The 27,625-nt window shown below is 34.8% G+C and overlaps 1 protein-coding gene across 2 annotated transcripts in view; it reads right to left on the reverse strand.

Moving 5' to 3' along the window:
* ANKRD13C (ankyrin repeat domain 13C) overlaps nt 1-27,625 on the reverse strand; it is a 94,498-nt gene that overhangs the window by 38,067 nt on the left and 28,806 nt on the right. Inside the window, exons 3-7 of one of the 2 annotated variants that reach the window (XM_042997555.1) lie at nt 11,651-11,755; nt 5,879-5,964; nt 4,657-4,702; nt 4,100-4,135; nt 799-865 (exon numbers count right to left, since the gene is read on the reverse strand). In XM_042997555.1, the coding sequence (XP_042853489.1) occupies nt 799-865; nt 4,100-4,135; nt 4,657-4,702; nt 5,879-5,964; nt 11,651-11,755 (340 nt within the window). The remainder of the gene's footprint in view (nt 1-798; nt 866-4,099; nt 4,136-4,656; nt 4,703-5,878; nt 5,965-11,650; nt 11,756-27,625) is intronic. The other variant, XM_007089808.2, reaches the window with a different exon arrangement.

The raw sequence follows: 27,625 nt of genomic DNA on the forward strand, positions 1-27,625 counted from the left end.
ACCTCTCTGAATTTTCTCATCTATAAATAGTTTATATGAAATAATCTTTCAAGATACTTCCAGTTCTAGACCCTTACATGTCCAAATTAATATACTAGAGATATGCAAAATTAGAGAGATAGATATACAAAATTATATATATATAATTTATAAATATACTAAAATATGTATATATATATATATATATATATAAAAGTTGGCATATTTGCCAGTTTTATATATTTACATATGTACAATTTATAAACATACCTGTATTAATATAAAGACATAAAGAATGATAAAAGTAAATTCTGAAATGAGTAAAATAAATAATTTCCCATTAGATCGAAAAGTCAATATTAATTTTAAAAAGAAGAAAATTAAAATTAGCCTTCAAGTTTTTACTAGAAGGAACAGATGATTAGATGAATGGATGGATACAGGAGGGAAGGGTATGAGAGGGTTGGAAAAAAAAGGACAAGAGTTGTGTCTTCCTTATGGGTCACTTATTCTTTAAAAAAAGTCAGGATCAGAAAGATAACCACCTTAAATCTTCTCAGTATTATACCATGATCTTCACTGTTTCCCTGCTAGATAGTCTGTAGTTGAATTAGAATTAATACCTTTGTTTTAGTCAAGATTTTATGTCTTTGGTTCCTTATCTGTAGGATGTCTCAAATAAGATAAAATAGTGTAAATATATAACAGCATGTTTAAGTTATAAAATACTACATTCAAATGTAACCTATTACTACAGAAAGAAAAGCTTCCTATAAATCTCAATTTTCTGTTACTCAGAAAAAAATCAAATCACCTTACCTGATATTGATACCTTGTTTGTATATCTTACATGCATCAGAAGGCAGAATTCGGGAAAGTAAAGGCACTGTATTTTTAAAAAGAAAAGATAAAAAATAACTACCTGAAGTTCTGAGACACTACAAATTTCTTAATTAGAAAAAGAGTAACGTAAATATTCTACTAATTCACTAAAATTGTAACAATTTTCCTTTAAAATCGCTTTTTCCATTTAAAATAGCATATAAGGCAATTTTGAGCAACTTCAAATATCTACTATTCAATTGTAATTGCTGTGTAGTTCACCATTCTGCCCACTCATCCACCCACCAACACACACAAGTAGCAGAGTCAATACAATGCCACTTTGGGGTACATATTGTAGGACATTATTATAGATGAGAAAACAGTGCCCTATGGCAACTAAACCATCAGGAATGGGTAACCTGATGGACCTGGATCCTATCTACTCCTATAAATACAATTTCATTAAATAGCAGGAGAGCAATAGAGCAATTTGCATTTTCCAATTCTACGATGACTTTTCCTCCCTCATGTAAACTGAACAATCAAGTTCTCTATATCTTAAATTATCACAGCATAGTCTGAGAGTTTAACACAGCACTCCAAAAGTAGCATAAATCACTGAACTTAACAATGAACAGTCTGTATATTTTAATTTTGGTTTTGCTGTCATTTACTCCTTGGTCTTAAGAAAAGTTTCTAAACCTAAAGTTTTCCATTTATAATATACAAATAACAGTCTCAAAAATGGATATTTTGTAGATTATGAGATAAAGAAACTTTAAAAACTACTAGTTTTTCTGTTGAAATGTGCTATATACGTGATGCTAAACTTGAAGTCATGATTATGATACTATAAATTACTTAACGCTTTTACAGTATATAAAGGACTTCCTTCAAAAAATAATTTCATTTCATCCACACATAAACAAAATTTGTAATATCTGGGGCAGTTATTATTCCCATGTAAAAATGAAGAAACTGAAGGGGTCCCTGAGTGGCTCAGTCAATGAAGCATGACTCGGTTTCAGCTCAGGTCATGATCTCACAGTTGTGAGATCAACCCCTGTATCAGGCTCCTTGCCCAATAGCATGGAGCCTGCTTAGGATTCTCTCTCTGCCCCTTCCCCACTCAAGCTTGTGAGCGTGCGCGTGCTCTCTCTCAATCTCTCTCTCAAAATAAATAAATAAACTTAAAATAAAATAAAGAAACTGAGGCCCATGAAAGACATGTGATTTGCCACATCAAATAGGACCCATGACTTCTGATTCCAATTTAAAGGTTTTCTATATCTAAAAACCTAAGGTAGAATAGTTTAGTTGCCTTCAGATTTGCTGTTAACCAAGTCTGAGGCTATTTTCAGCCAAACACTAAAAACAACAGTATGAGAAAGCGTGTGCATGCTCCACTACCTCTAAATTAAACCTAATCCTGGAGCTCAATATTTCTTAACTTCCTCTTATTTCTGGGCTGCCCTTTTTTTTTTTTTTTTTTTTAGTATTAGGGTTTAAAAAAAAAAACTGTCATGTTTATTTAGCATTTTATGTTTGAATGGGGAATTTATAACTTCTCCCTTCTTCATTTTTTTTTTTTTTTTAAGTAGGCTCCACGCCCAGTGTGGGGCTTGAACTCACAACCCTGAGATTAAGAGTCACATGCTCTACCAATCAAGCCAGCCACACACCTTGATATTAGGAGTTTTGACAATGGAAAGAATCATGCCTAAACTCTAGAAAAAAGCTTACTAATCAAATCTAACAATAGGGATTATTCAGAGTTTTTTAATCCCAAGTGTCTAAATTAAATGTAGCCAATGAGTTTAGTTTTTAGAATTATACATGCCATCTAACCATCAGGTGCTAATAGTTTTGACATGAAAGCAGTAAAATCTTTTATCAACAATGAAACAGATGTGCTGACTTTTTTCTATCAATCCTCAAAGAAGCAGTACTTTTAACAAATACCTCAATGGTTACATCATGAATTTGATTACGCAACATTTATAAATATATTTATAACTACAGATATTTGCACAATTTCAGCAGTGATTACATCCATTTCCATTGCTTCATATAACTGAAATGTTACTTTTAAAATATTTTAAAACAGGGGTGCCTGGGTGGCTCAGTTGGTTAAGTGTCTGATTCTTGATTTCTGCTCAGGGCATGATCTCACAGTTTCATGAGTTTGAGCCCCATGTCGGGCTCTGCACAGAGCCTGCTTGGGATTCTCTCCCTTTACTCCTCCCCTGCTTGCGCTGTCTCTCTCAAAATAAATATATAAACTTAAAAAAAGTATTAAAATATTTTAAAACATTTGCTCAGCAAGACAAATTGACTATTTTAAATTTACACCACTAACAGTTTCTAAGAGAATCAGTTAAAAAGCCAATATACTCAAGGGACAACCTTGAATATAAGCTCACCAAGCAGGACTAGGGTTTCTAAAGATGTTAAAAAAAAAAGAAAAAAAAAAAAACTGGGTAAAAAAACAGTAATCAGGCTTTAAACCAATCTAACTTGGAGTTCTTTTATTATACAAAGCCACTACAAACGTTTTTCCCTCAGTGTTCTAAGACACCTGGGCTTCTGAATGATATATAAAGCATAAAGGCAAGGTAAGCCTACAAAGTAACAAAATCATGTGTTGGTTTTGATAGAGCCCAAACTAACCTGATTTGCTAGAGTTGTAACAATGTTGGAAAGAACTGATTATTTCACAAATCAAAACTTTACATTTAGAGAATAAACACACTAGGAAAACTTTAATCATTCATTCTATATACATTATTATGCAACGGTTGAAGTACTTCGTCATGAACTAATATGGAATTAATGCCTAATGATACATTAAGTAAAAATGACAAATTGCATAATGATATAATGGCATGATCCCATAAAAAAAAAACTAATTCTGAGGATATATACACACATATATATGTATTCACACATATGCTGTGTAAACTTTGAAAAGGATGTGAAAGCATTCTCGTGAAACATTAACAGTGATTTTTATAGTTGTCAAATCTGATTAGTTTTATAATTATCACTGAGCATTCAAATATCTTTATATCACAAAAATTAATGCAGATGCTTAAAAAAACACATGTAAGCTCATTATATTCAAATCTATATACAGATTACATTGGTTTTAAATCTTCAAGAAAAAAAACCTAAATTTAGTTGCTTTAGTAGTTGTTTAATTAGTAAAGGTCACTAGGATCAAACTTCCTATTTAGACATGAAGGTTTTCTCCCTAAATGGACTCAGGTTTAAAATGGGGAGGAGAGAAACTTACCTTGCCAAGATAAACCATTAAATGACTGCAAAATATCTAGGGATTAAGGTTTTATAAATAATTGAAAAATTGAAACAGTGCACAACCAAAAAATATGTTAACAGAGTAGCTATAAAGTACACAATAAAAATGGTAAAAATTATTGAAAGTTGACAACATATACAAAATCAAATAATGTTAACCAAATTCTTCTCATTCAGGATCTGAGTACTATATTTCAAACTTCCTTAAATTCAGTAATCTAATAATCCCATAATTATTACTCTCTTCTCCTTGAGAATTGCTTATACTTAATTAATATAATATTTAATTTCATTTGGCTAAAAAAAAGATAATTTTCAATCTTAAAAATAAGAATCTTAAAAGTTACTAATCAAGTTCGGATAACTATTACTACAGGGGTTTATAACTATTACATTCAATGTGATGAGAAATATTTAATTTTCCTTAGGGCCAGTAACAAATTTGTTGTGTTAACATTTCCATATAATAGCTATTTTTGCACTTGCATTTTTGCAAGTGCACATATTTTATAGTAAAACATAGTACACTCTTACCCCAGCTTTGAAAATCCCAGTGAAGTTCCAGATAAAAGTCACCTAGCTGAGAAACAAAATACAAATAATTACTGAATGCACCTTAATAAGCAGTCCTTCTATTTACTGAATATTTTACTTAAAAAAAAAAATCTACCATCATTAAAGATCTATAGACAGAAATAGAAAGTAGTTTAAAAGTTTGCAGTTAAAGAACAAAAACATATGATTAAATTACTTAAAACATTACAATAGCACATATTATTATACTTAACTACAAAGGAAAATATGCACCAACTATGGATTTTACAAGACCATTTTAACCACACAGGAATATCTGAAACTGACAGGCATTTAAATTTGCATCAATAAACAGTCAATTTTCCCAGCATAGCCAAAATAACAGTAACTATCGTTGTAAAAATAGCTCATAACTTTAGATGTGTTAAAAAATACAACTTCCAAAATGACTATTTGTGCAGCCTCATAATGGATTACGAAAATGACACACTGAAATAGAAACTTTTTTCTATAAAATGGTAACACAAGTTTACAAAAATCTGAAATAATATGTCATCTTATGAGATGTATAGTAAAAGTCTGAATTTTACAAAGTAGAAGTTAAAAAGCAAAGCCTATAACTGTTAAGGAAACTACTGTGATCAAATATTCCCAAAAAAAATCTATCGCTTGAGATTAAAAAAAAAAAAAAAAAAAAAGGCATACTTAAGAGGAAACAGTTATCATAATAGGTCTATCTTTCTCCCACAGTTATTTCAGACATCAAAACTACAGTGTAAGAGAATAAGAGAAAACAAAGCTCTCTTCCTTTTTTGAGCCAACACACCCAGCTCCTACCATCGTGAAGATAATAAGAGTTTTGTTAGATAAAGAAGATGCTGTTCCCGCTAGCAGGTAGTGGCTTCAGCTCTTAGGGAATCTTTTATTGCCATTAATTATGGCTTACCCCCTTATTCTTAGATATCTTATCTAATTTGCTGAAAACAGTAATTCTTTATCTACCTTCCTAGTTCAAAGTAAATGGTACTTCCCTAAAATTAAATTTACACCTTATAATCAGAGTATTTTGTTTTATCATTATTGCTTAATTCAAACAGGATTTTGACAAACCATTTCTTAACTCTTAATAATCAGTAAGCATTAGACTGCATTTTTAAAAATGCCTTAAAGTACACTTACAATTACTCTTTAGGTACAAGATCAGCAAAGAGATATAGCCTACCTCTTTCAGGGCTTTTAATAATCGAGGTCGTTTTTCTTCAACACTTTCCCTGGATTGCTGCTTAAGCTTCCTTAAAAGAGCTGTAACTAAAATTTAAAAAGTTTCAATTTAAAATAACTTTCACCATGCTAGACTGTTAATTATAGCCCAATTAAAAAGACTTATAAAAAAAATTTTATCATGCTAGAAAACATCACTTATTTATTATACAAAGATATATATAGATATAGATACTATGTTAATAAGTTTAATAAAACTGTTATGAACCCCAAGGAAAATTGAGAAGAGACACCTCAACATGAACTTATATTCACACTAGTTTTCCTAGTTTTTAAATATCAGTAAGGATTTACATGAGTGAGCCAAGATTTATCAATCTCAGTCAGATGATACAATGTCCTATTATAACACTGATCTAAAAGAAGATCTCAAAGATCCCATTGGATATCACTTATATAAAAATGTAATTATTTGTAATTGTTACTGGGTGTATCTGTTCTTTTCTCACTAGAGACTGTACTCTCACACATCCCCACATAACAGAAAAAAATATAAAAATGGATCCTATTTTATCTGTGAAAAGCGTTTCCGAATCTAATAAAACCTGAAGCCCTCCATAGTATTTTCTTAATAGTTCAGATTGAGATTTAGCTACAATGCTGAAGTGCAACTCCAGCTTCACTACTTATTAGCTATATGTAAATGTGAACAAGTTACTTAATTTTCCATAATTTTCGTTTCTTTTTTTTTTCACTTGTTAATTAAAAATAAAATAAAACCTCTGTGGAATTTATATAAAGGCTCAATATAAATTGGTTACTACTATGCCTGTAATTAAGTAAATATAATTTTTAGCTACTAGAATGAAGGTCTAAAACTGACTTGCAAAAACCAATCAACCCCTAACATGTATTGAAATAAGGGAAAATATTATACTTAAATGAAATAAACCTTACAAAAGATGAGAAGATGGAAAATATGCACTGAGGAAAAAAAATGTATATATCACTACATGCTGATTTCCTCCTAGTCCTGACATATTTTCATACATTATGTATATACATATGTATATGTACATGTATACATTCATATACATTAAAAAATGTTAGTTTTTACTATTTTATAGTATGTATTCTTATAAGCTACTTAAACCTTTATGTGGAATACAGAAGCAAAAGGTTAAAAAAAAAAAAGTAAAAAGGGTGGCTCAGTCGCTTAAGCATCCAACTTCGGCTCAGGTCAGGATTTCAGAGATCGTGGGTTCAAGCCCCACATCAGGTTCTGAGCTGACAGCTCAGAGCTTGGAGCCTACTTCAGATTCTGTGTCTCCCTCTCTCTGCCCCTCCCCAGCACTCGGTTGCTCTCTCTCTCTCTCTCTCAAAAATAAACATTGAAAAAAAAATTTTGGGGGCGCCTGGGTGGCGCAGTCGGTTAAGCGTCCGACTTCAGCCAGGTCACGATCTCGCGGTCCGTGAGTTCGAGCCCCGCGTCGGGCTCTGGGCTGATGGCTCGGAGCCTGGAGCCTGTTTCCGATTCTGTGTCTCCCTCTCTCTCTGCCCCTCCCCCGTTCATGCTCTGTCTCTCTCTGTCCCAAAAATAAATAAAAAAAAAACGTTGAAAAGAAAAAAAAAAGAAAAAAAAATTTTTTTTTTTTTTTTTTTTTTTAAGTAAAAGGAAAGAAGACAGCAGTGAAAGCTTGGACGAGATTTGTTCTGTCCACACTGGCCAAATTAGGAAAAGCCCAGAGAAGAATCTGAAAATTAGTGTAATCTATTCTTACTTTTAACCACAGGTGTAACCAGAACCCCACTGTATTCAAAAAGCCAAAAATCAAAGAGCACATTTCAATTACTCAAGGTCTTTTGGAACAAGAGAAGAGGCTGGGACCTAGAAGCCAAGGAACACAGGACCTCATCTCAGTTATACACTAGCTCTGTGACCTAGGTTAGTAGTTTCCAAATACAAGTCTACATTTCAGTGCCAAACTCTCAACTTTCCAGTGATGTGCAGCAAAATGAAAAAGACTTGGAATCAGGTTGGTGTTTCTTCTTTATTTATAAGTTATATACTTTTTTTTCAATTTAAGGACTATTCTTTATACCATTTTTTGTTTCAAAATGTCTTTTTTAAATGAAATGGTGATCACAGAAGAAAGTAATTCTCTTTTTTAAAGCTCTTAGATGCTAGCGGTGGCTAGGTGACTCAGCCAGTTGAGCATCCAACTTTGGCTCAGGTCATGATTTCTAATTCCTGAGTTGGAGTCCCATGCCAGGCTCACTGCTGTCAGCGCAGAGTCCCCCATGGGGCAGGATCTCACCAACCAAGAGATCATGACCTGAGCCGAAATCAAGAGTCTGATGCCTAACCGACTGAGCCACCCAAACACCCCTAGTAGAATTCTTTTTATAATTCTTCTCCACTCAAGTACTTTAATACTAAGCTCAAATACTTTAATCTTCCTTGCCTTCAAGGAAGGCAATTTGCCTTCAAATTCAAACAAACCTCTGTGAATGTAAAAAATGGAAAGAATTCAATTTGTAGACAGAAAAGATAGCTTAATGAAAAGCAGAAGCCACATATTTTTCACCAGGTAAATATACTGAACTGACTAAAGGCATGCACTAAATAATAATTAGATTAAAATGCCCAAACATTATTAAAAAGATAGTGACAAAGAGATTCTTGTTCTATGAAACTTCACACTAAAAAATAACACTGTGGTGGCGCCTGTGTGGCTCAGTTGGTTAAACATCTGACTCTTCATTTCGGCTCAGGTCACGATCTCGAGATTCATGGTTTCGAGCCCTGATTCGGGCTGTACTCTAGCAGCATGCTGCCTGCTTAGGATTCTCTCTTCCTCTCTCTCTCTCTCAAAATAAATAAATAAATTTTAAAAAATAAAATAAAACAAAATAAAATATCAATTCAAACCTTCTTAGAAACATACATTCAAAATGCAATTATAAAAAATGACCAATCTTTCGGGGGGAATCAGTATGTGTACTCCCATATTAGAAGAATCTCATTAGTGATGACTGATAATAAAGATAAAATTAGTTTTAGAGGATTTAAATGGTATTAGAATTCACACAAAGACTCCAATGAAGAACTCCAATAAACTACAACTTATCTTTCTCTTTCCTTCTTTTCCCATATAAAGTATTTTTTAAGTATTCAGTACACCTAAATCTGGATCTTTCTGCCCTCTACTGCTTTCTATGCTCCAGAATAATTATTTCCCATTTCTTAGTTCTACCTAGATATACCACAGATAACTCAAACTCAACAAATCTAACATCAAATTAATTAAATCCCAGACTGATCTGTAATACTGGCCTGCACTGATCACTGTTCACCATGCAACCAGCATAAAGCAGGAAAGCAACATAATCCTAAATTAATTTTAAAATAAAATAATTCCTTTTTTAAATTTTTTTTTTTTTTTTTTTTTTTTTTTTTTTTTTAGTAATCACTACACCCAACATGGGGTTTGAACTCATGACCCTGAGATCAAGAGTTGCATGCTCTTCTGACTTAGCCAGCTAGGTGCCCCTCAAGTGAAATAATTCTAAAAAGTCTTAGATGAATAGTTTAGCATTATCTCACTGTTCTATAGCACAAAAACTTTAGCAGAAATCAGACCAAAAAAGAAACAGGTCACAGTTTTTTCTAATAATGTATAATATTAGATTATATTTTGCTAATTAGATATTTCAGTAATAATTTATAATATTAGATTATCTCTGATTTTTCAAATAATGTAACTTTCTATGCCCAGAATGTTTTAATGTAACACAAGCTATCAAAAACTTAAATCATAATACTTAAAACAATCTCAAAGACCAATTTAACACCATTATAAACATATTCATATTTTTATATTAATATTTCTAAGTACTTAAGAGTTACATATTAATATTTCTAAATACTTAAGAGTAGCATAAGAGTTGTTAGCTTTATTATCCTTTAAGTTAGCAGTTAAATATTTCCATTTCATGTGATGGGAAATGATTTTTTAAAACCACTGAAGAATTATGGATATATAATGATTCAATGATTGACAATGGAATACTATTCAGAATGTGTATCCAAGCCATCACTCTATAGAAGAAAATCACTTTAAAAGCAAACCTCAACTACTATGGGGCTCAATCTTTTAAATTAAAATCCAGTAACTGATTTTCCAGGAAAACTATTTCTTGGGCTACCCAATAGTCTATAATTCCTCAAGAGCAGAGACCATGTTTTCATTCTCTACATCTTACTCTATATACATGCTTTATAGTAAGGACTCAGTAAAAATTCACTGACTCTAAATAAAAGTTATTGGGATGCCTGGGTGGCTTGATTTCAGTTCAGGTCATGACCTCACGGTTCATGAGATGAAGCCCTTCAATGGGCTCTATGGTGACAGCACGGAGTCTGCTTAGGATCCTCTCTCTCCTCTCCCTCTTTGGCCCCTCCCCCGCTCACTCACATGTTCACTTGCTCTCTCTCTCTCAAAATAAATAAATACAAACATAAAAAAAAAGTTATCACTTCTCAGCCTTTTGGCTAAGATCAAGTGCAAAACAAAAAAGTTATGTGAAAGCCACAAAAGTCTCAGTGTAAGTCAGAAGCCCAGGAATCTATCTGGTTTCCTCTCCATTCTGCTAATGGCTTAGAAACATCAGAGAAAGTTTCTTAAGACTGGTTGCTGCAACTTTGACTTTATTCTTAGTTTATTAGATCTGTATATTTTCATCTTTTCCCTGACATAATTCTAGAATTAGTATGGTTTCTTACTTTCATAAGGGCTTCTTGATGTTTGTCCAGAAAGGACAATAAATAACAAAAAATATATATACTATATAATTGTTAAATCATCACTATTCTATCTCATTAAATCTTAAGCCCAAATGTAACTTCACCATTAAAAGTTGCTCAAAGTGTTCAGAAAGTCCACAAACATGTACTATGTGGATTACATAAAAGCTAAAGCATAAGAGCCCAAAATGTAGCATCAAATAGAACTAAATCCATGGTAACATTCTGAGAGTGTTCAATGTTATACACTTCTTTTAATAAACTGCCCAATTTTTTTTACCGTTCCTTCCACAAGGCTAGATTTAATTATTTTCAGCCTCAAATTATAAAAAGATATTACCAGAAAAATAATATTCTTATTCATCCAGATTGAAATTTTATAGAATTTTCAACTATTGAGATGTGCTTGACATAAATAAGACCTGTATAAGTTGAAAAAAGAAAACTTAGGAATAGGGGAGGTAGAGTAACTGAACACTCCGTATACTGTGAGAAAATACGTGACTTTTTTTTAATTCTCAAAGACTAAAACAAAGAGATTTGCTTCTCACTTTCAGCACAGCCTATACCCAGCGATTAAAGCAAAAAGATAACTGTTATAACACACTGTGATTATTTTCAGTTCCAATTAATGTTCCCATATAACATAGTTGCCAAAAAGGACAGTTGGGTCTCAGTGTTTTTAAAAATACTTCATACTGAATAAGTAAAACAATGGAAAAATATCAAGAGCAGAATACTGTAAAAGAAGAAAAAATAATAACATACTTTTAAACATGATTCCTCAATTCTTTTTGTGTACTACCCAATATTCAAGTTCCTAAGTCATGAACAATTCACATACAAGTTTACAAATAACTACAAACCTTTCATACTATGGAAAGTTACCCTAAATGAAAATTATGTCAAATGAAATCACTTCATATTTTTAGCATATATATCAACAACATAATTTATGTTGCTTACTCATCTGTCTATCTCCATAGCTGATGGCTTCCGCCAGCGGGCTCCATCCCTGAGCATTTTTCACCTTTACTGGAGCATTATGAGCCAAAAGTAAATGAGCACATTCTGAAACATAAAGTGGTAATAATATCAAAAATCATGCAATTTTTAGAATCTCTAAATATAAAAATCATTTAGGAATTTAAGAAACAAATTTAAGGGGCGCGTGGGTGGCTCAGTTGGTTGGGCATACAACTTCGGCTCAGGTCATGATCTCATGGTTTGTGAGTTCAAGCCCCACATTGGACTCTGTACTGACAGCTCAGAGCCTGAAGCCTACTTGGGATTCTGTGTCTCCCTCTCTCTCTGCCCCTCCCACTCACGCTCTGTCTCTGTCTCTCTCTCAAAGAAAGAAACAAACAAATTTTAGCATAAATAGATCTATAAAATAAACACTGTATTATGGAGAAAAATAATTTTTAAAAGCCCAAAATATCTAAACAAGATTATTTCAAAACCTTAGATCTCAGATTCAAGGAGTCTCCATGCTATTACTTAAAAATAAATTGGATCTCTCTACAAGGAAGTATTATGTTCCTTAATAATTGTTCCCAAGAATATTCTAAAAATATTTTCATAGCCTAAAGATAACAAGATCCCCAAAAGTAATTTAAATCAAATTATCTATTAATCAAGATCAAAAGAGGACGTGTATGTATGGAATGTCAAATGGAAACTTCCTAATTTATTTCAGAAAAAAATGTGCTTTCAAAAAGGACCAGTAATGTTTCCATAAACACTTCTTTTCAAATGTTACGATTCTTTTACTTCAAGAATAAAACCCAAAAGAGGAAAACATCTGTTTATGATTACAAGAACAAATCTGGACAGTCTTTTTTTTTTTTTTTAATGTTTATATATTTTTGAGAGAAAGAGACAGAGAATCTGAAGCAGGTTCCACACTATCAGCGCAAAGCCTGACCTGGGACTCGAACTCACGAACCCTGAGATCATGACCTGAGCTGAAGTCTGACATTTAACCAACTGAGCCACCCAGGTACCCCTGGACAGTCCTTCCAGTAGTCAAAGTAAGTCTAAGGTATAATCCTTTCTATAGGTTGAGGATATTCTTCTTAAAAAGTAGAAATAAGAAGTATATTAACAGGCAAAAAATTCAAAACTAAGGCTCATGGGAAATTTAGGATGGCTATCCATTCTAAATTTCCTAAATGAACGATTCACTCATTCAATCCATCATTCAGCAAATATTAACTAAGTCCCCGTTATATGCCATTTCTAAGCACTAAGTCCTGGATATAAGCAGTGAGAAAAAAGATAAGGATTTGCTATCAGAAAGCTTACATCTTGGGGTGCCTGGGTGGTTTAGTCAGTTGAGCGTTCAACTCAATTTTGGCTTGTGTCATGATCTCATGGTTTTGTGAATTCGAGCTTTGCGTTGGGCTCTGTGTTGGCAGAGTGGTACCTGCTTGAAATTCTCCTTCTCTCTCTCTGCCCCTCTCCTGCTAGTACTCTGTCTCTCTCAAAATAAATAAATAAATTTTAAAAAGTGAGAGACCGCTTACATCCTTTGTTAGAAGAAAATAAGTAAACTATTAAGAAATATATATATATATATATATCAGTTAATGGTAAGTGCTCTGAAGGAAATGAGTGTTATGATAGTGTGATGTAGGTTAACTGAGGTGGAAGAAGAATGTGATTCCTAGTCATAGAAGGAATAACTATATTAGCACACAGCACTAGGAATAACTATACTAAATTTTATTAAGATAAAGTAAAATAGAAATTTCACAGAGGTATTTAGGAGCATCTGTAGCAGTGTATAAGAATACATGGATAAGAATGTTTATTTTAGCAGTTTATAATGGAAAATACACTGGAAACTAAGTGAATATCCATCATGTGAGAATGACTGATTAATAGGATGCATCTACACCACTAGAGTAATATACAGCCATTTTTTTTTTTTTATTGTCCATTTGGGCTTTATTGGTTCACATAAGGAGACAACTAACAGTTGCTGGTGTTTACCGAACACCTACAGCATGCCAGCTACTAAGCGCTTTATTTCTATTAATTCATTAATCTTTATTAACCCTATGAAGTAAGTACCATCGTTATCCCTGTTTTACAGTTGGGGAAACTGAGGTCTGGAATCCTTTTTTTTTTTTTTTCAATATATGAAATTTATTGTTAAATTGGTTTCCATACAACACCCAGTGCTCTTCCCAAAAGGTGCCCTCCTCAATACCCATCACCCACCCTCCCCTCCCTCCCACCCCCCATCAACCCTCAGTTTGTTCTCAGTTTTTAACAGTCTCTTATGCTTTGGCTCTCTCCCACTCTAACCTCTTTTTTTTTTTTTTTTCCCCTTCCCCTCCCCCATGGGTTTCTGTTAAGTTTCTCAGGATCCACATAAGAGTGAAACCATATGGTATCTGTCTTTCTCTGTATGGCTTATTTCACTTAGCATCACACTCTCCAGTTCCATCCATGTTGCTACAAAGGGCCATATTTCACTCTTTCTCATTGTCACGTAGTACTCCATTGTGTATATAAACCACAATTTCTTTATCCATTCATCAGTTGATGGACATTTAGGCTCTTTCCATAATCTGGCTATTGTTGAGAGTTATACAGCCATTTTTTAAGAACAGTGTCATATTAAAGGACAAAGCAACCAGGTTTGTGTTTCTAATGTGATTCAATATAAAGTTCAAAATGTCACCTATGTAGTAGTTTGTCCAGAAAAGTTTAACTTGAATCTAATCAAATCTTGATAGCTAATTTTCAATTTGAAGAAAGATACAAGGAATAAGTTAAATCACATCATGAGAAAATAATCAGGCAAATCTGAGATGAAGGACATTCTACAAATTGACTGGGCATGCAATTCAAAAAGTAAGGTATAAAGGAAGAAAAAAAAGTAGGCAAACTTTTCTATATTAAAATAATGTGATATAACAACCAAATGCAATGACTAAACCTCAATTAATTGAGTTTTGACTCAATATAAAGGACATATAAAGGACATTTTTGGAACAACTGGAAAAATTTTAATATGGATTAGATATTAGAGATTATAATAATATTAATTTTCTTAAGTGATAAGAATATTGTGGTTATGAAAGAGAATGTCCTTATTCTTAGAGATGCATGCTAAGGTATTTGGAGGTAAAATGTCATGATGTCTATGTGAAACTTTCAAACGAAACAGAAAAAATAATATATATAACACTAAGAGAAAGACAAAGCAAATCTGACAAAATGTTATCAAACACTGAACCTAGGTACAGAGTATCTGAATGTTCATTGTGATCGTATTTGTTTTTCTGAATATATGCAATTTTTCATAATGAAGCACTGAAAGAAAAAAGAATGGAAACAAGACATTTTTATTTTGTTTAACTTTTTAAGTAAGCTTTACACCCAACGTAAGGCTTGAACTCATGACCCTGAGATCAGAAGTCACATGCTCTACTAAATGAGCCAGCCAGGTACCCCAAAAGACACATGTTCAAAAAGAATGAATTTAAGCCATCGCAACAGATATAAAAGAATGTCCACGTTGTACTGCTGAATGATATCATGAATCTGCTCACGCAGAAGTGTATTATGATCCCATTTTTTAGAAAATAACTTAATTACCTTTGTAAGTATGTGTTTAGATTCACATACACTTTTATATGTAATAATAAACATGGGGAAAAGTATGGAAGAATATCCAGCAGATTGCTAACATGTTTACTGAAAGAAGAGAGGTAAGAGGGGCAGAAGCTAAGATGGCGGTATAGTGGGAGGAACTTAGGTTTGCCTCGTCCCTCAAACACAACTAGATAACTATCAAATCATTCTAAATACCCAAGAAATTTACCTGAGGACTGAAAGAAAACACTGCACAACTGGGGGAGGGGGGGCATACTGAGGAAGGTAGGAAGCCCAGAGAAGTGGTTTGGGGTTGAAAAGGACTGCAGGTGCTGGGGAAGGGAGGGAGCCCTGGTCATAGAGAAAGACAAGAGAGTGGAGTGAACAGGAATAAGCACAAGGAGAATACTTCCCCAAAGCCATTGGCTGGGAAAACAAAAGGGGCTGATTTTCATGAGTTTTTGCAAACAGCAGGGCTCAAAGACTGGAGTTTTGGAGCCCTGTGGGCTTGGCTGGGATAGAGACCTGAGGGCACTGCCCTACTTCTGGAGAGAAGTCAAGCAAGCAACCCCAGGGCAGACAGTCCAATCTGAGGATTGCCTAGAGCACATGGAGGGAGACTGTTCCCTCTTCTTGGAGGTATCTGTGACAGGTGTCATTGCCTCTCTGTGAACAAAGGAGTTAGTGAGTGTCATTTCACCCTCCATCCCTCAGCATAAGTGCAGAGGCACCTACTGAGGGTGGCTAACTGGGAAAATGGCTCTTTAGCCTGCTTCAGTCCAAATCCCATGCCGCTGCATGCTGTCGTGACTACCCTTCTGGGTCAAACCTGCATCTGTCCCAGCACAGTGAGACCCTCACCCGGAAGACCAATACAGGCCCTGCCACACCAGGTACCTAAAGTTTGGAGTTTTAAAAGTCATTAAGTTTGGCTGTGATAGAGCCCAAAGTGCACAGCACTGTTCCAGACAAGCAAGCAAACAACCTGGAGACAGTGTGAAAACAGCAATCTGAAAAACACCTAGGATGCATGAGGGGAAATAATGCACTCTACTGGGAGGGCTATCCTGAGGACAGCAAGCATGGGATCCCCTCTCTGGGGAAAAAGGTGCTGGCTGGTGCCATTCCCCCCCACCCCCCTCCCCACCCCTCAGCATAAACCAACTTCAGTAAATAGCACAGTGTCAACACTGTCTGCTTAACCTGATTACAACAGGTCCCCAGCCCCTGTGTTCTGCTGGTACTGCTTTTCTTGGGCAAATGTGCCTAAGGACCACAGCAGCAGGCCCCTTCCCCACAAGACCAGCACAAACCCTTGCATGCACCTCATCTATTGACCAAAGAGTTCCGCAAAGCTTCAGTTCTAGTGGAAATAGCATCAGGTCTCATTTAACAGGCAGACCACAACACACCTATTAAAACTCTGGCCAAGATCCAAACACTGTTTATTGCAGGCAAGGAGAGCCTCTGCAGATGACTGACCTAAGGGAGAGAGCAGCCAAAATACAGCAGCAGAGTGCACACAGCAAACACCAGAGACACTTCCTGAAGCACCAGGCCCTGGACATTAAATGACCTCTTCTTCATAAAGCCATTAAACACAGGAACAGGAAACACAACAGGATTTTCTAACACAGAGAGAAGACAGAGACCAAGACAAAATGCCAAGCCAGAGGAATTCATCCCAAAAGAAAGAACAAGAAAAGGTCATAGCCAAAGATTAAATTGAAACACATATCATATGCCTGATGCAAAATTTAAAGCAACAGTCATAACGATACTAACTGGACTTGAGAAAAGCATGGAAGACATCAGGGACATGACTTACCACAGACATAAAAGAGCTAAAAAACAAGTAGGCAAAAATGAAAAAAATGCAGTATCTGAGATTCAAAACTAATTGGTTGTAATGACCACAAGGAAAAAAGCAGCACAGGAATGAACAAGTGATACAGAAATGGAATCATGTAAAATAATGAAGCTCATCAAAAGAGAAAGAAGAATGATGTATCACAGGAATAGACTTAGGGAACTCAGTGACTCCATCAAACTTAGTAACATTCTTATCATAGGAGTCCCAGAAAAAGAAGAGAATGAAAAGGGAGCAGGTTTACTGGAGGAAATAACAGCTGAAAACTTATCAATCTGGGGGGAAAAACAGGCATCCAAATCCAGGAGGTAGAGAGAACTCCCATCAAAATCAATAAAAAGCAGGCTAACACAAAGACATATTATAGTTAAATCTGCAAAATCTAGTGATAAAGAAAAAATCCTAAAAGCATCCAGACAAAGGAAATCCCTAACTCACAAGGTAAGACCCATAAGGTTAGTAGCATATCTCTCCACAGATACTTGGCAAGCCAGAAGGGAGTGGCATAATATATTCAACATGCTAAATGAGAAAAATCTGCAAAGAAGAATACTCATTCAGATCAGAAGGAGAGATAAAGAGTTTCCCATACAAACAAAAACCAAAGGAGTTCATGAATACTAAATCAGCCCTACAAGAAATGTTAAAGGGGATTCTTTGAGTGGGATGGAAAGACCAAAAGTCACACAAGACTAGAAAGGAACAGAGAAAATCTCCAGGAATCATGACAAAACAGGTAATAAATCAGCACTAACACATATCAATAATTACTCTGAAATTAATGGACTAAATGCTCCAATCAAAAGACCCAGGGTGTCAAAATGGATAAAAAAAAATAAAAAGCAACCATCTATATGCTGCCTACAAGAGAATCATTTTAGACCTAAAGACACCTGCAGATCGAAAATGAGAGGATAAATATTTATCATGTAAATGGTTGTCAAAAGAAAGCAAGAGTTACAATACTTATATCAAACTACATTTGTTTAATGTTTTATTTATTTTGAGAGAGACAGAGTGAGACAGAAAGAGAGAAAGAGAGAATGTGGGTGAGGGGCAGAGAGAGGGAGAGAGAATTACAAGCAGGATCTGTGCTCCCAGCACAGAGCTCAAAGCAGGGCTCAAATTCATGAACATGAGATCATGACTTGACCTGAAATCAGGAGTTGGACGCTCAACTGACTGAGTCACACAGGTACTCCCAGACAAGCTACATTCTAAAACAAAGACTGTAACAAGAGATGAAGAAGGGCACTATATCATAATAAAGGGGACTATCCAACAAAAAGATGTAACAATTGAAATAGTTATGCCCTCAAATTGGCAACACCCAAACAGATAAAACAATAACAAACAAAAGAGGTGCTTGGGTGGTTCAAGTGGTTAAGTGACCAACCCTTGATTTCAGCTCAGGTCATGATCTCACAGTTCCAAGGTTTGAGCCCCAAGTCAGACTATGCACTGACAGTGTGGAATTGCTTGGGATTCTTTCTCTCTTTCTCTCTGCCCCTCCCCAGCTCACACGTCTGCTGTCTCTCTCAAAATACATAAACTTAAAAAAAAAAAAAAAAACATAAAAGAACTCATTGATAATAATACAATAATAGTAAGCAACTTTAATACCCCACTTACATCAATGGACAGATCATCTTAAACAGAAAAACAAGGAAATACTAGTTTTAAATGAAAAACTAGCTTTAAATGATACACATTCTTTTCAAATGCACATGGACCATTCTCCAGAATAGATCACATACTGGGTCACAAATCAGACCTCAATAAATACAAAAAAATTGAGATCATACCATGTATCTTTTCTGACAACAAAGCTATGAAACTTGAAGTCAACCACAATAAAAAAGTGGAAAGACCACAACTACATGGAGGTTAAAGACCATGCTACTAAAGAATGAAGGGTCAACCAGAAAATTAAGGAAGAAATTAAAAAATACATGTAAACTCATAAAAATGAAAACACAGTCATCTAAAACCTTTGGGATATAGTAAAACAGTCATAAGAGAGAACCTATATATAGCAATACAGGTCTATGTCAAAAAGCAAGAAAAATCTCAAACAACCTAACCTTACTAACAGAGCTATAAAAAGAACAACAAACAAAACCTACCAGCAGAAAAAGGGAAATAATAAAAATTAGAGCAGAAATAAATGATATAGAAACAAACAAAAAAGCAGAACAAATCAATTAAACCAGGAGCTGGTTCTTTTAAAAAATTAATAAAATTAATAAAAATATTAATAAAAATTAATAAAATCTTGCCAGACTTATCAAAAAGAAAAGTAAAAGGACCCAAATGAATAAAATAATAAAAGAGAGAAGAGAAATAACAACCAACACCACAGTAATACAATTATAAGAGAATATTATGAAAAATTATATGCCAACAAATCAGACTATCTGGAAGAAATGGAAAGTCTTAGAAACATATAAAATACTAAAACTAAAACAGGAAGAAATAGAAAATTTGAACAAACTGATAAAAAGGAAAGAAATTGAATCAGTAATCAAAAATCACCCAACAAACCAAAGTCTAGGGCCGGAAGGAATTCACAGGGGAATACTACCAAACATTTAAAGAGTTAATACCTATTCTTCTCAAACTATTCCAAAAAATAGAATTGGAAGGAAAACTTCCAAACTCATTTGATGAGGCCAGAATTACCCTGATTCCAAAACCAAAGACTCCACTAAAAAAAGAACTACAGGCCAATATCCCTGATGAACATGGATGCAAAAATTCTCAAAAAGATACCAGCAAATCATATCCAACAGTACATTAAAAGAATCAGTCACCATGATCAAGTGGGATTTATTCCTGGCCTATAAGAGTAGCTCAATTTTCACAAATCAATCACTGTGATACATTAATAAAAGTAAGGATAAGAAACATATGATCCTCTCATTAGATGTAGAAAAAGCATTTAACAAAGTACAATATCCATTCATGATAAAAACCTTCAGCAAAGTAGAGATAAAGGGAACATATCTCAACATAGTAAAAGCCATATATGAAAATCCCATAGCTAGTATCAGCCTCAATGGGGAAAACCTGAGAGCTCTCCTTCTAGGGCCGGGAACAAGACAGGGAGGCCCACTCTCACCACTGTTATTTAACATAATACTGGAAGTACTCACCTCAGCAATCAGACAACAAAAAGAAATAAAAGGCATCTAAATTGGCAAGGAAGAAGTCAAACTTTCACTGTTTGCTGATGACATGATACTCTATATAGAAAACCCAAAAGACTCCACCAAAAATCGCTAGAACTGACCCATGAATTCAGTAAAGTCACAGGATACAAAATCAACATAGAGAAATCTGTCCCATTTCTGTATACCAATAATGAAGCAGCACAAAGAGAAATCAAGGAATCAATCCCATTTACAATTGCACCAAAAACCGTAAGATACCTAGGAATAAACATTACCAAAATGGTAAAAGATCTGTACTCTGAAATCTATAAAACACTGATGAAAGAAATTGAAAATAACACAAAGAAATGGAAAGACATTCCATGCTCACGGACAGGAAGAACAAATATTGTTAAATTGTCTATACCACCCAAAGCAACCTACACATTTATTGCAACCCCTATCAAACTACCACCAGCATTTTTCACAGAGCTAGAACAAACAATCCTAAAATTTGTATGGAACCACAAAAGACCTCAAAGAGTCAAAGCAATTTGAAAAAGAAAAGCAAAGCTGGAGGCATCACAATTCTAGACCTCAAGTTATGTTACAAAGCTGCAGTAATCAAGACAGTATGGTACTGGCACAAAAACAGACACATGGATCAATGGAATGAACAGAAACCCCGTAAAAAGACCCACAACTATATGGTCAACTAATCTTTGACAAAGCAGGAAAAAATACCCAATGGAAAAAAGACAGTCTCTTTAAGAAATGGTGTTGGGAAAACTGGACAGCAATATCCAAAAGAATGAAACTAGACTACTTACTTACACCATACACAAAAATAAATTCAAAATAGATGAAAGAACCAAATGTGACACAAGGAACCATCAAAATTCTAGAGAAGAATGCAGGCAGATACCTCTTTGACATCAGCCACAGCAACATCTTACTAGACATGTCTCCAGAAGCAAGGGAAACAAAAGCAAAAATGAACTACTGGGACCTCATCAAGATAAGATGCTTCTGCACAGCAAAGGAATCAATCAGGAAAATTATAGAATAGGAGAAGATATCTATAAATGTCATATCTTATAAAGGGTTATATCCAAAAGTATATAAAGAACTTATTAAACTCAACACCCAAAAAACAAACAATCCAGTTAAGAAACAGGCAAGAGACATGAATAGACATTTTTCCAAAGAAGACATCCAGATGGCCAACAGACACATGAAAAGATGCTCAACATCACTCATCATTAGGAAAATACAAATCAAAACTATGATGAGATACTACTTCACATCTGTCAGAATGACTAAAATTAACAACACAGGAAACAACGGATGTTGACGAGGATGTGGAAAACAGGGAACCCTCCTACACTGTAGGTGAGAATGCAAATTGGTGCAGCCACTGTGGAAAACAATATGGAGTTTCCTCAAAAAGTTAAAACTAGAACTATCCTATGATCCAGCAATTGCAAGACTAGCTATTTACTCAAAGGATACAAAAATACTAATTCAAAGGTATACATGCACATCAATGTTTATAGCAGCATTATCAATAACCAAATTCTGGAAAAAAACCCAAATGCCCATCGACTGATAAATGGATAAAGGAGATGTGGTGTGTAATTATGTGTATGTATACACACACACACACACACACACAATGGGAATATTAGTCATCAGAAAGAATTTAATCTTGCCATTTGCAATGACAGGGATAGAGCCAGAGACTATTACGATAAATGACATAAGTCAGTCAGAGAAAGACAAATACCATATGATTTCACTCATATATGGAATTTAAGAAACAAAAGAGATGAACAATAGAGGGAAAACAAGAGAGAGGCAAATCATAAAACAGACTCTCAACCAAGGAGAACAAACTGAGGGTTGCTGGACAGTGGGATAGATTAAATGGGTGATGGGTATTGAGGAGGGCACTTGCTCTGATGAGCACTGGGTATTGTATGTAAGTGATAAACCACTAAATTCTATACCTGAAACAAATATTACAGTGTATGTTAACCAGAATAAATAAAAACTTGGAAAAAACTAAAAGGAAAGAATTTTTTTTCAGTTAAAAAGAATTTTATAAATAAATAAACAAGTAAGTAAGTAAAATGGATTCTCCCTTCAAGAAACCTAGCATCAAGTTTTATGCAAATAAGTGTGTATGTGTGTACATATAAAGAAGTTAGAGGAACATAAACATTCATAAAGATCTATGAACTTGTACAACTATTTCATGATAAACTTTTGAATGAAAACAAAAATATAGCATAGTACTGTATATAGTGATTTAACTTCATTAAAAACAAACTAATCCCCTCTGTTATATAAAAAAGGAAGATGTGCAAGGATACCCACTAGGCTAATTTTTTTTTAAGTTTATTTATTTATTTTGAGAGAAAGTGTGTGTGTATGGGGGGGGGGCAAGGAGAGGGAGAGAGAGAGAGAGAGAGAGAGACGTCCATTCTCACCACTGTTGTTTAACATAGTGTGAGAAGTCCTAGCCTCAGCAATCAGACGACAAAATGAAGTAAAAGGCATCTAAACTGGCAAAGGAGAAGTCAAACTTTCACTTTTCACAGATGACATGATACACTACATGAAAAACCTGAAAGACTCCACCAAACAACTGGTAGAACAGATACATGAATTTAGCAAAGTTTCAAGATATAAAATCAATGTACAGAAATTGGTTGCATTTCTACATACCAATAATAAAGCAACAGAAAAAGACATCAAGGAATCGATCCCATTTACAATTACACCAAGAATCATAAAATACCTAGGAATAAACCTAAGCAAAGAGGTAAAAGATCTGTATGCTGAAAACTATAGTAAGTTTATGAAAGAAATTGAAGAAGACATGAAGAAATGGAAAAACATTCCATGCTCATGGATTGGAAGAACAAATATTGTTAAAATGTCAACACTTCCCAATCTATACATTCAATGCAATCCCAATCAAAATTACACCAGCATTCTTCTCAAAGCTAGAACAAATAATCCTGAAATTTGTATGGAACCACAGAGGACTCTGAACAGGCAAAGTGATGTTGAAAAGGAAAACCAAAGTGGGAGGCATCACTAAATCCCAAACTTTAGCCTCTACTCCAAAGCTGTAATCATCAAGACAGTATGGTATTGGCACAAAAACAGACACACAGACCAATGGAATAGAAGAGAGAACCCACAACTAGACCCACAAATGTATGGCCAACTAATCTTTGACAAAGCAGGAAAGAATAACCGATGGAAAAAAGTCTCTTTAGCAAATGGTGTCGGGAAAATTGGACAGCAACATGTAGGAATGAAACTGGACCACTTTCTTATACCATACAGAAAAATAAACTCAAAATGGATGAAAGGCCTAAATGTGAGACAGGAAACCATCAAAACCCTAGAGAGAAAACAGGCAACAATCCCTTTGACCTCGGTCGCAGCAACTTCTTGACAGGTCTCTGACAGCAAGTGAAATAAAAGCAAAAATGAACTATTGGCACCTCATCAGGATAAAAAGCTTCTACACAGCAAAGGAAAGAAATCAACAAAACTAAGTGTCAACCAACAGAATAGGAGAAGGTATTTGCAAATGACCTATCAGATAAAGGGTTAGTATCAAAACTTACCAAACTCAACACCTGAAAAACAAATAATCCAGTGAAGAAATGGGCAGAAGACATGAATAGACACTTTTCCAAAGAAGATACCCACATGGCTAACAGACACATGAAAAGATGCTCAACATCCCACGTCATCAGGGAAATACAATCAAAACCACATTGAGATCCATCTCACACCAGTCAGAGTGGCTAAAATTAATGACTCAGGAAACAACAGATGATGGCGAGGATGTGGAGAAATGGGAACCCTCTTGCACTGTTGGTAGGAATGCAAACTGATGCGGCCACTCTGGAAAACAACGTGGAGATTCCTCAAAAAATTAAAATAGAATTACCCTATGACCCAGCAATAGCACTACTAGAATTTATCCAAAGGATACAGGAGTGATTCATAGGGGCACATGAACTCCAATGTTTATATATAGCAGTGCCATCAACAATAGCCAAATTATGGAAAGAGCCAAATGTCCATAAACTGATGAATGGGTAAAGAAGATGTGGTATATTTATACAATGGAATAGTACTCAGCAATGTAAAAGAATGAAACCTTGCCATTTGCAACAACGTGGATGGAACTGGATGGTATTATGCTAAGTGAAATAAACCAGTCAGAAAAAGACAGATATTGTATGTTTTCATTTATATGTGGAATTTGAGAAACTCAGCAGAAGACCATAGGGGAAGGGAAGAAAAACAAATTACAGAGAGGGAGGCAAACCATAACATACTTCTAAAGACAGAGAACTAATAGTTGATGGGGGAGGGAGCTTGGGGGAGAAGGGAAAGTGGGAAATGGGTATTGAGGAGGGCATTTGTTGGGATGAGCATTGGGTGTTGTATGTAAGTGATGAATCACAGGAATCTACTCCTGAAGCCAAAACTACACTATATACATTGTATGTTAGCCAACATGACAATAAATTATTATTTTTTTTAATATATAAATGCAACAAAGAAGCTGGGCCTTAAGGAATATGGAAAAAATGAAATTATGAGGAACAGAAATCACATGTAAATAAGCAAGATTTATAAAGGTAATAAAATACAAAGAGAGAGAATAAGATAAATAGGACAGTGCAAACAAAAGAGAACATCCAGACACACTCTTATGAGAGTTAGAAATCATAATAACCCTAGAGTTATTTCAGACAAAAAATTTAAAACTGCAGATCCAAAAGAATGAATTAAAAGTTGAAGCAACTGATCTGAAGAACCTTTCTATGATGTCTAACTAAAAGGATAAGAAAAGATTTCTTTTCTATTTCTTCTTCTAAAGATTCCTGAAACCTTCTTTAAGTATGATGTTCTTTCCATTTCAGTTCAAATCTACAGTTCAACAACTTCCCAGCCTTAAAGGCCAACATGGTCAACAGACCCAGAAATACAGAAAAAAATCAGATTTCAATGGTGAAAAGAACAGTTATTAAGTTAAGATGAATGACAGAAGTAAATAAAAGTGCAAAAGTCCTGGGGTACTTCTCTTTAAATCAATCAACAAATATTGTTTGGGTACCCTGAGTAATTTTACTGTGTTTACAAATAAGTATACAAACAGCAAGTGCTCCTCCAACAATGAATCAGTAAAGGTACAGTACATTTCTCTCTGAAGAAGAAGATGAAATGGAGTGGCATAGACTGAACAATGGTACCATGCAAAATTAAATTACAGAATTAATAAGGTAGATTTATATATATATATATATATATGTGTGTGTGTATATGTATATACATGTGTGTATATATATATATATTTTTTTTTTTTTTTAAGTTTATTTATCTTAAGAGAGACAGAGACAATGAGAGTTGGAGAGGGCAGGGCAGAGCAACAGGGAGGCAGAGAATCCTAAGCCAGTTCTGTACCATCAGCACAGAGCCTGACACCGGACTTGAACTCACAAAACCATGAGATCATGACCTGAGCGAAACCAAGAGTTGGACTTAACCAACTGAACCACCCAGGCACCCTTATATATTTTTTTAATGTTTATTTTTGAGAGAGAGAGAGAGAGAGAGAGAGAGACAGAGGGAGAATGAGTGGGGGAGGGCAGAGAGAGTGGGTGACAGAGGATCCAAAGCAGGTGCTGTGCTGACAGCAGAGAGCCTGATGTGGGGCTCAAAGTCATGAACCATGAGATCATGACCCGAGCTGAAGTAAGATGCTTAACCAAGTGAGCCACCCAGGTACCCCAATAAGGTAGATGTTTTATCTTCCACTACACATTTCAATAACACTCCTGTGTAATCAAATCTCAAAAATGTTTAAAGGTCGTAAAGAAAAAAGCAAAAAAGAACATACAAGTAAAAAACGTAAATGGGGGGTGCCTGGGTGGCTCAGGCAGTTAAGCATCTGACTTTGGCTCAGGTCATGATCACACAGCTCGTGAGTTCAAGCTCTGTGTCAGGCTCTGTGCTGACAGCTCAGAGCCTAGAGCCTGCTTTGGATTCTGTGTCTCTGTCTCTCTCTACCCCTCCCCCACTCATGCTCTGTCTCTCTTTCTCTCAAAAATAAACAAACATTAAAAAAATTGTTTTAATGTAAAATGGATCAGTATTATTAATGGTTGGACCTACCTTATAAGAAAAGGACTCAGAAAAAGCAAATATTGACATTATGTGCAGATCCTGAATCACTTAACCAAATGTTTCCCCAAAATACCTTCCACAGAACTCTAATCTCTCAGGATACATGTGGAAAAAAATCAGATAACTTTGGGGAATAATGACTCTATATCCAACACCTGCTCCAACTCAGAAGGTCACAGTGCATATAAGCATATCAAAGTTCTAAGAAAGTCCATAATAAAGAAAACTGCTTAATAGTTATTAAACCCACTATTTTCCAAATCGATTTGACCTGGAAATATTATTTTCCCCTAAATATTATTAGTATGCCATAAAACTAATGTTCTGTGAAACATAATTTAGACATGCTAATATAAACCTATGATAGGGGCACCTGGGTGGTTCAGTCGGTTGAGCGTCTGACTTTGGCTCTGGTCATGATATCGCGGTCCGTGGGTTCAAGCCCCGTGTCAGGCTCTGTACTGACAGCTCAGAGCCTGGAGCCTGCTTCCGATTCTGTGTCTCCCTCTCTCTCTGCCCCTTCCCCGCTCATGCTCTGTCTCTCAAAAATGAATAAATGTCAACAACAAAAAAAATTTAAACCTATGATAAAGCATAACAATACCATTTCTGTTTCTCTTTCAATACTATAAAAAATTTCAAACATACAGAAAAACAGATGATCTCAATGAACATTTAAATTCTCTCTACCTAGGTTCAATAGTTGTTAACATTTTATCATATTTGCTTTGTCTCCTCTTAGTGTTATAAATATTATATCTATAATTTACATATACATAAAGAACAGCAGACACACCAGAAGAGATAGACAGATGGTAGGTAAGTAGGTAGACAGACAGAGTGAGGGGAGAATGGCTGATTTCCCAAATGATCTCAGTTACTTCTCTTCCTGAGATATAGGTAGTCCCCATTTTTTGAGTTTCTACAATATGTAGCCTCTTAATAAATCTTAACTTTGAAGTTACTCATATTTCTTGCAAGAAGGTAAAAAAAAAAAGCATAAAATAAATTTAAAAATGAAAACAAAATACGAGTCACCAATTTATACAGAATTAAAGTCAATATTAAATTATCCTACAGATC

Source organism: Panthera tigris, chromosome C1 (assembly GCF_018350195.1).
Source record: "Panthera tigris isolate Pti1 chromosome C1, P.tigris_Pti1_mat1.1, whole genome shotgun sequence".
Classification (NCBI taxonomy): Eukaryota; Metazoa; Chordata; class Mammalia; order Carnivora; family Felidae; genus Panthera; species Panthera tigris.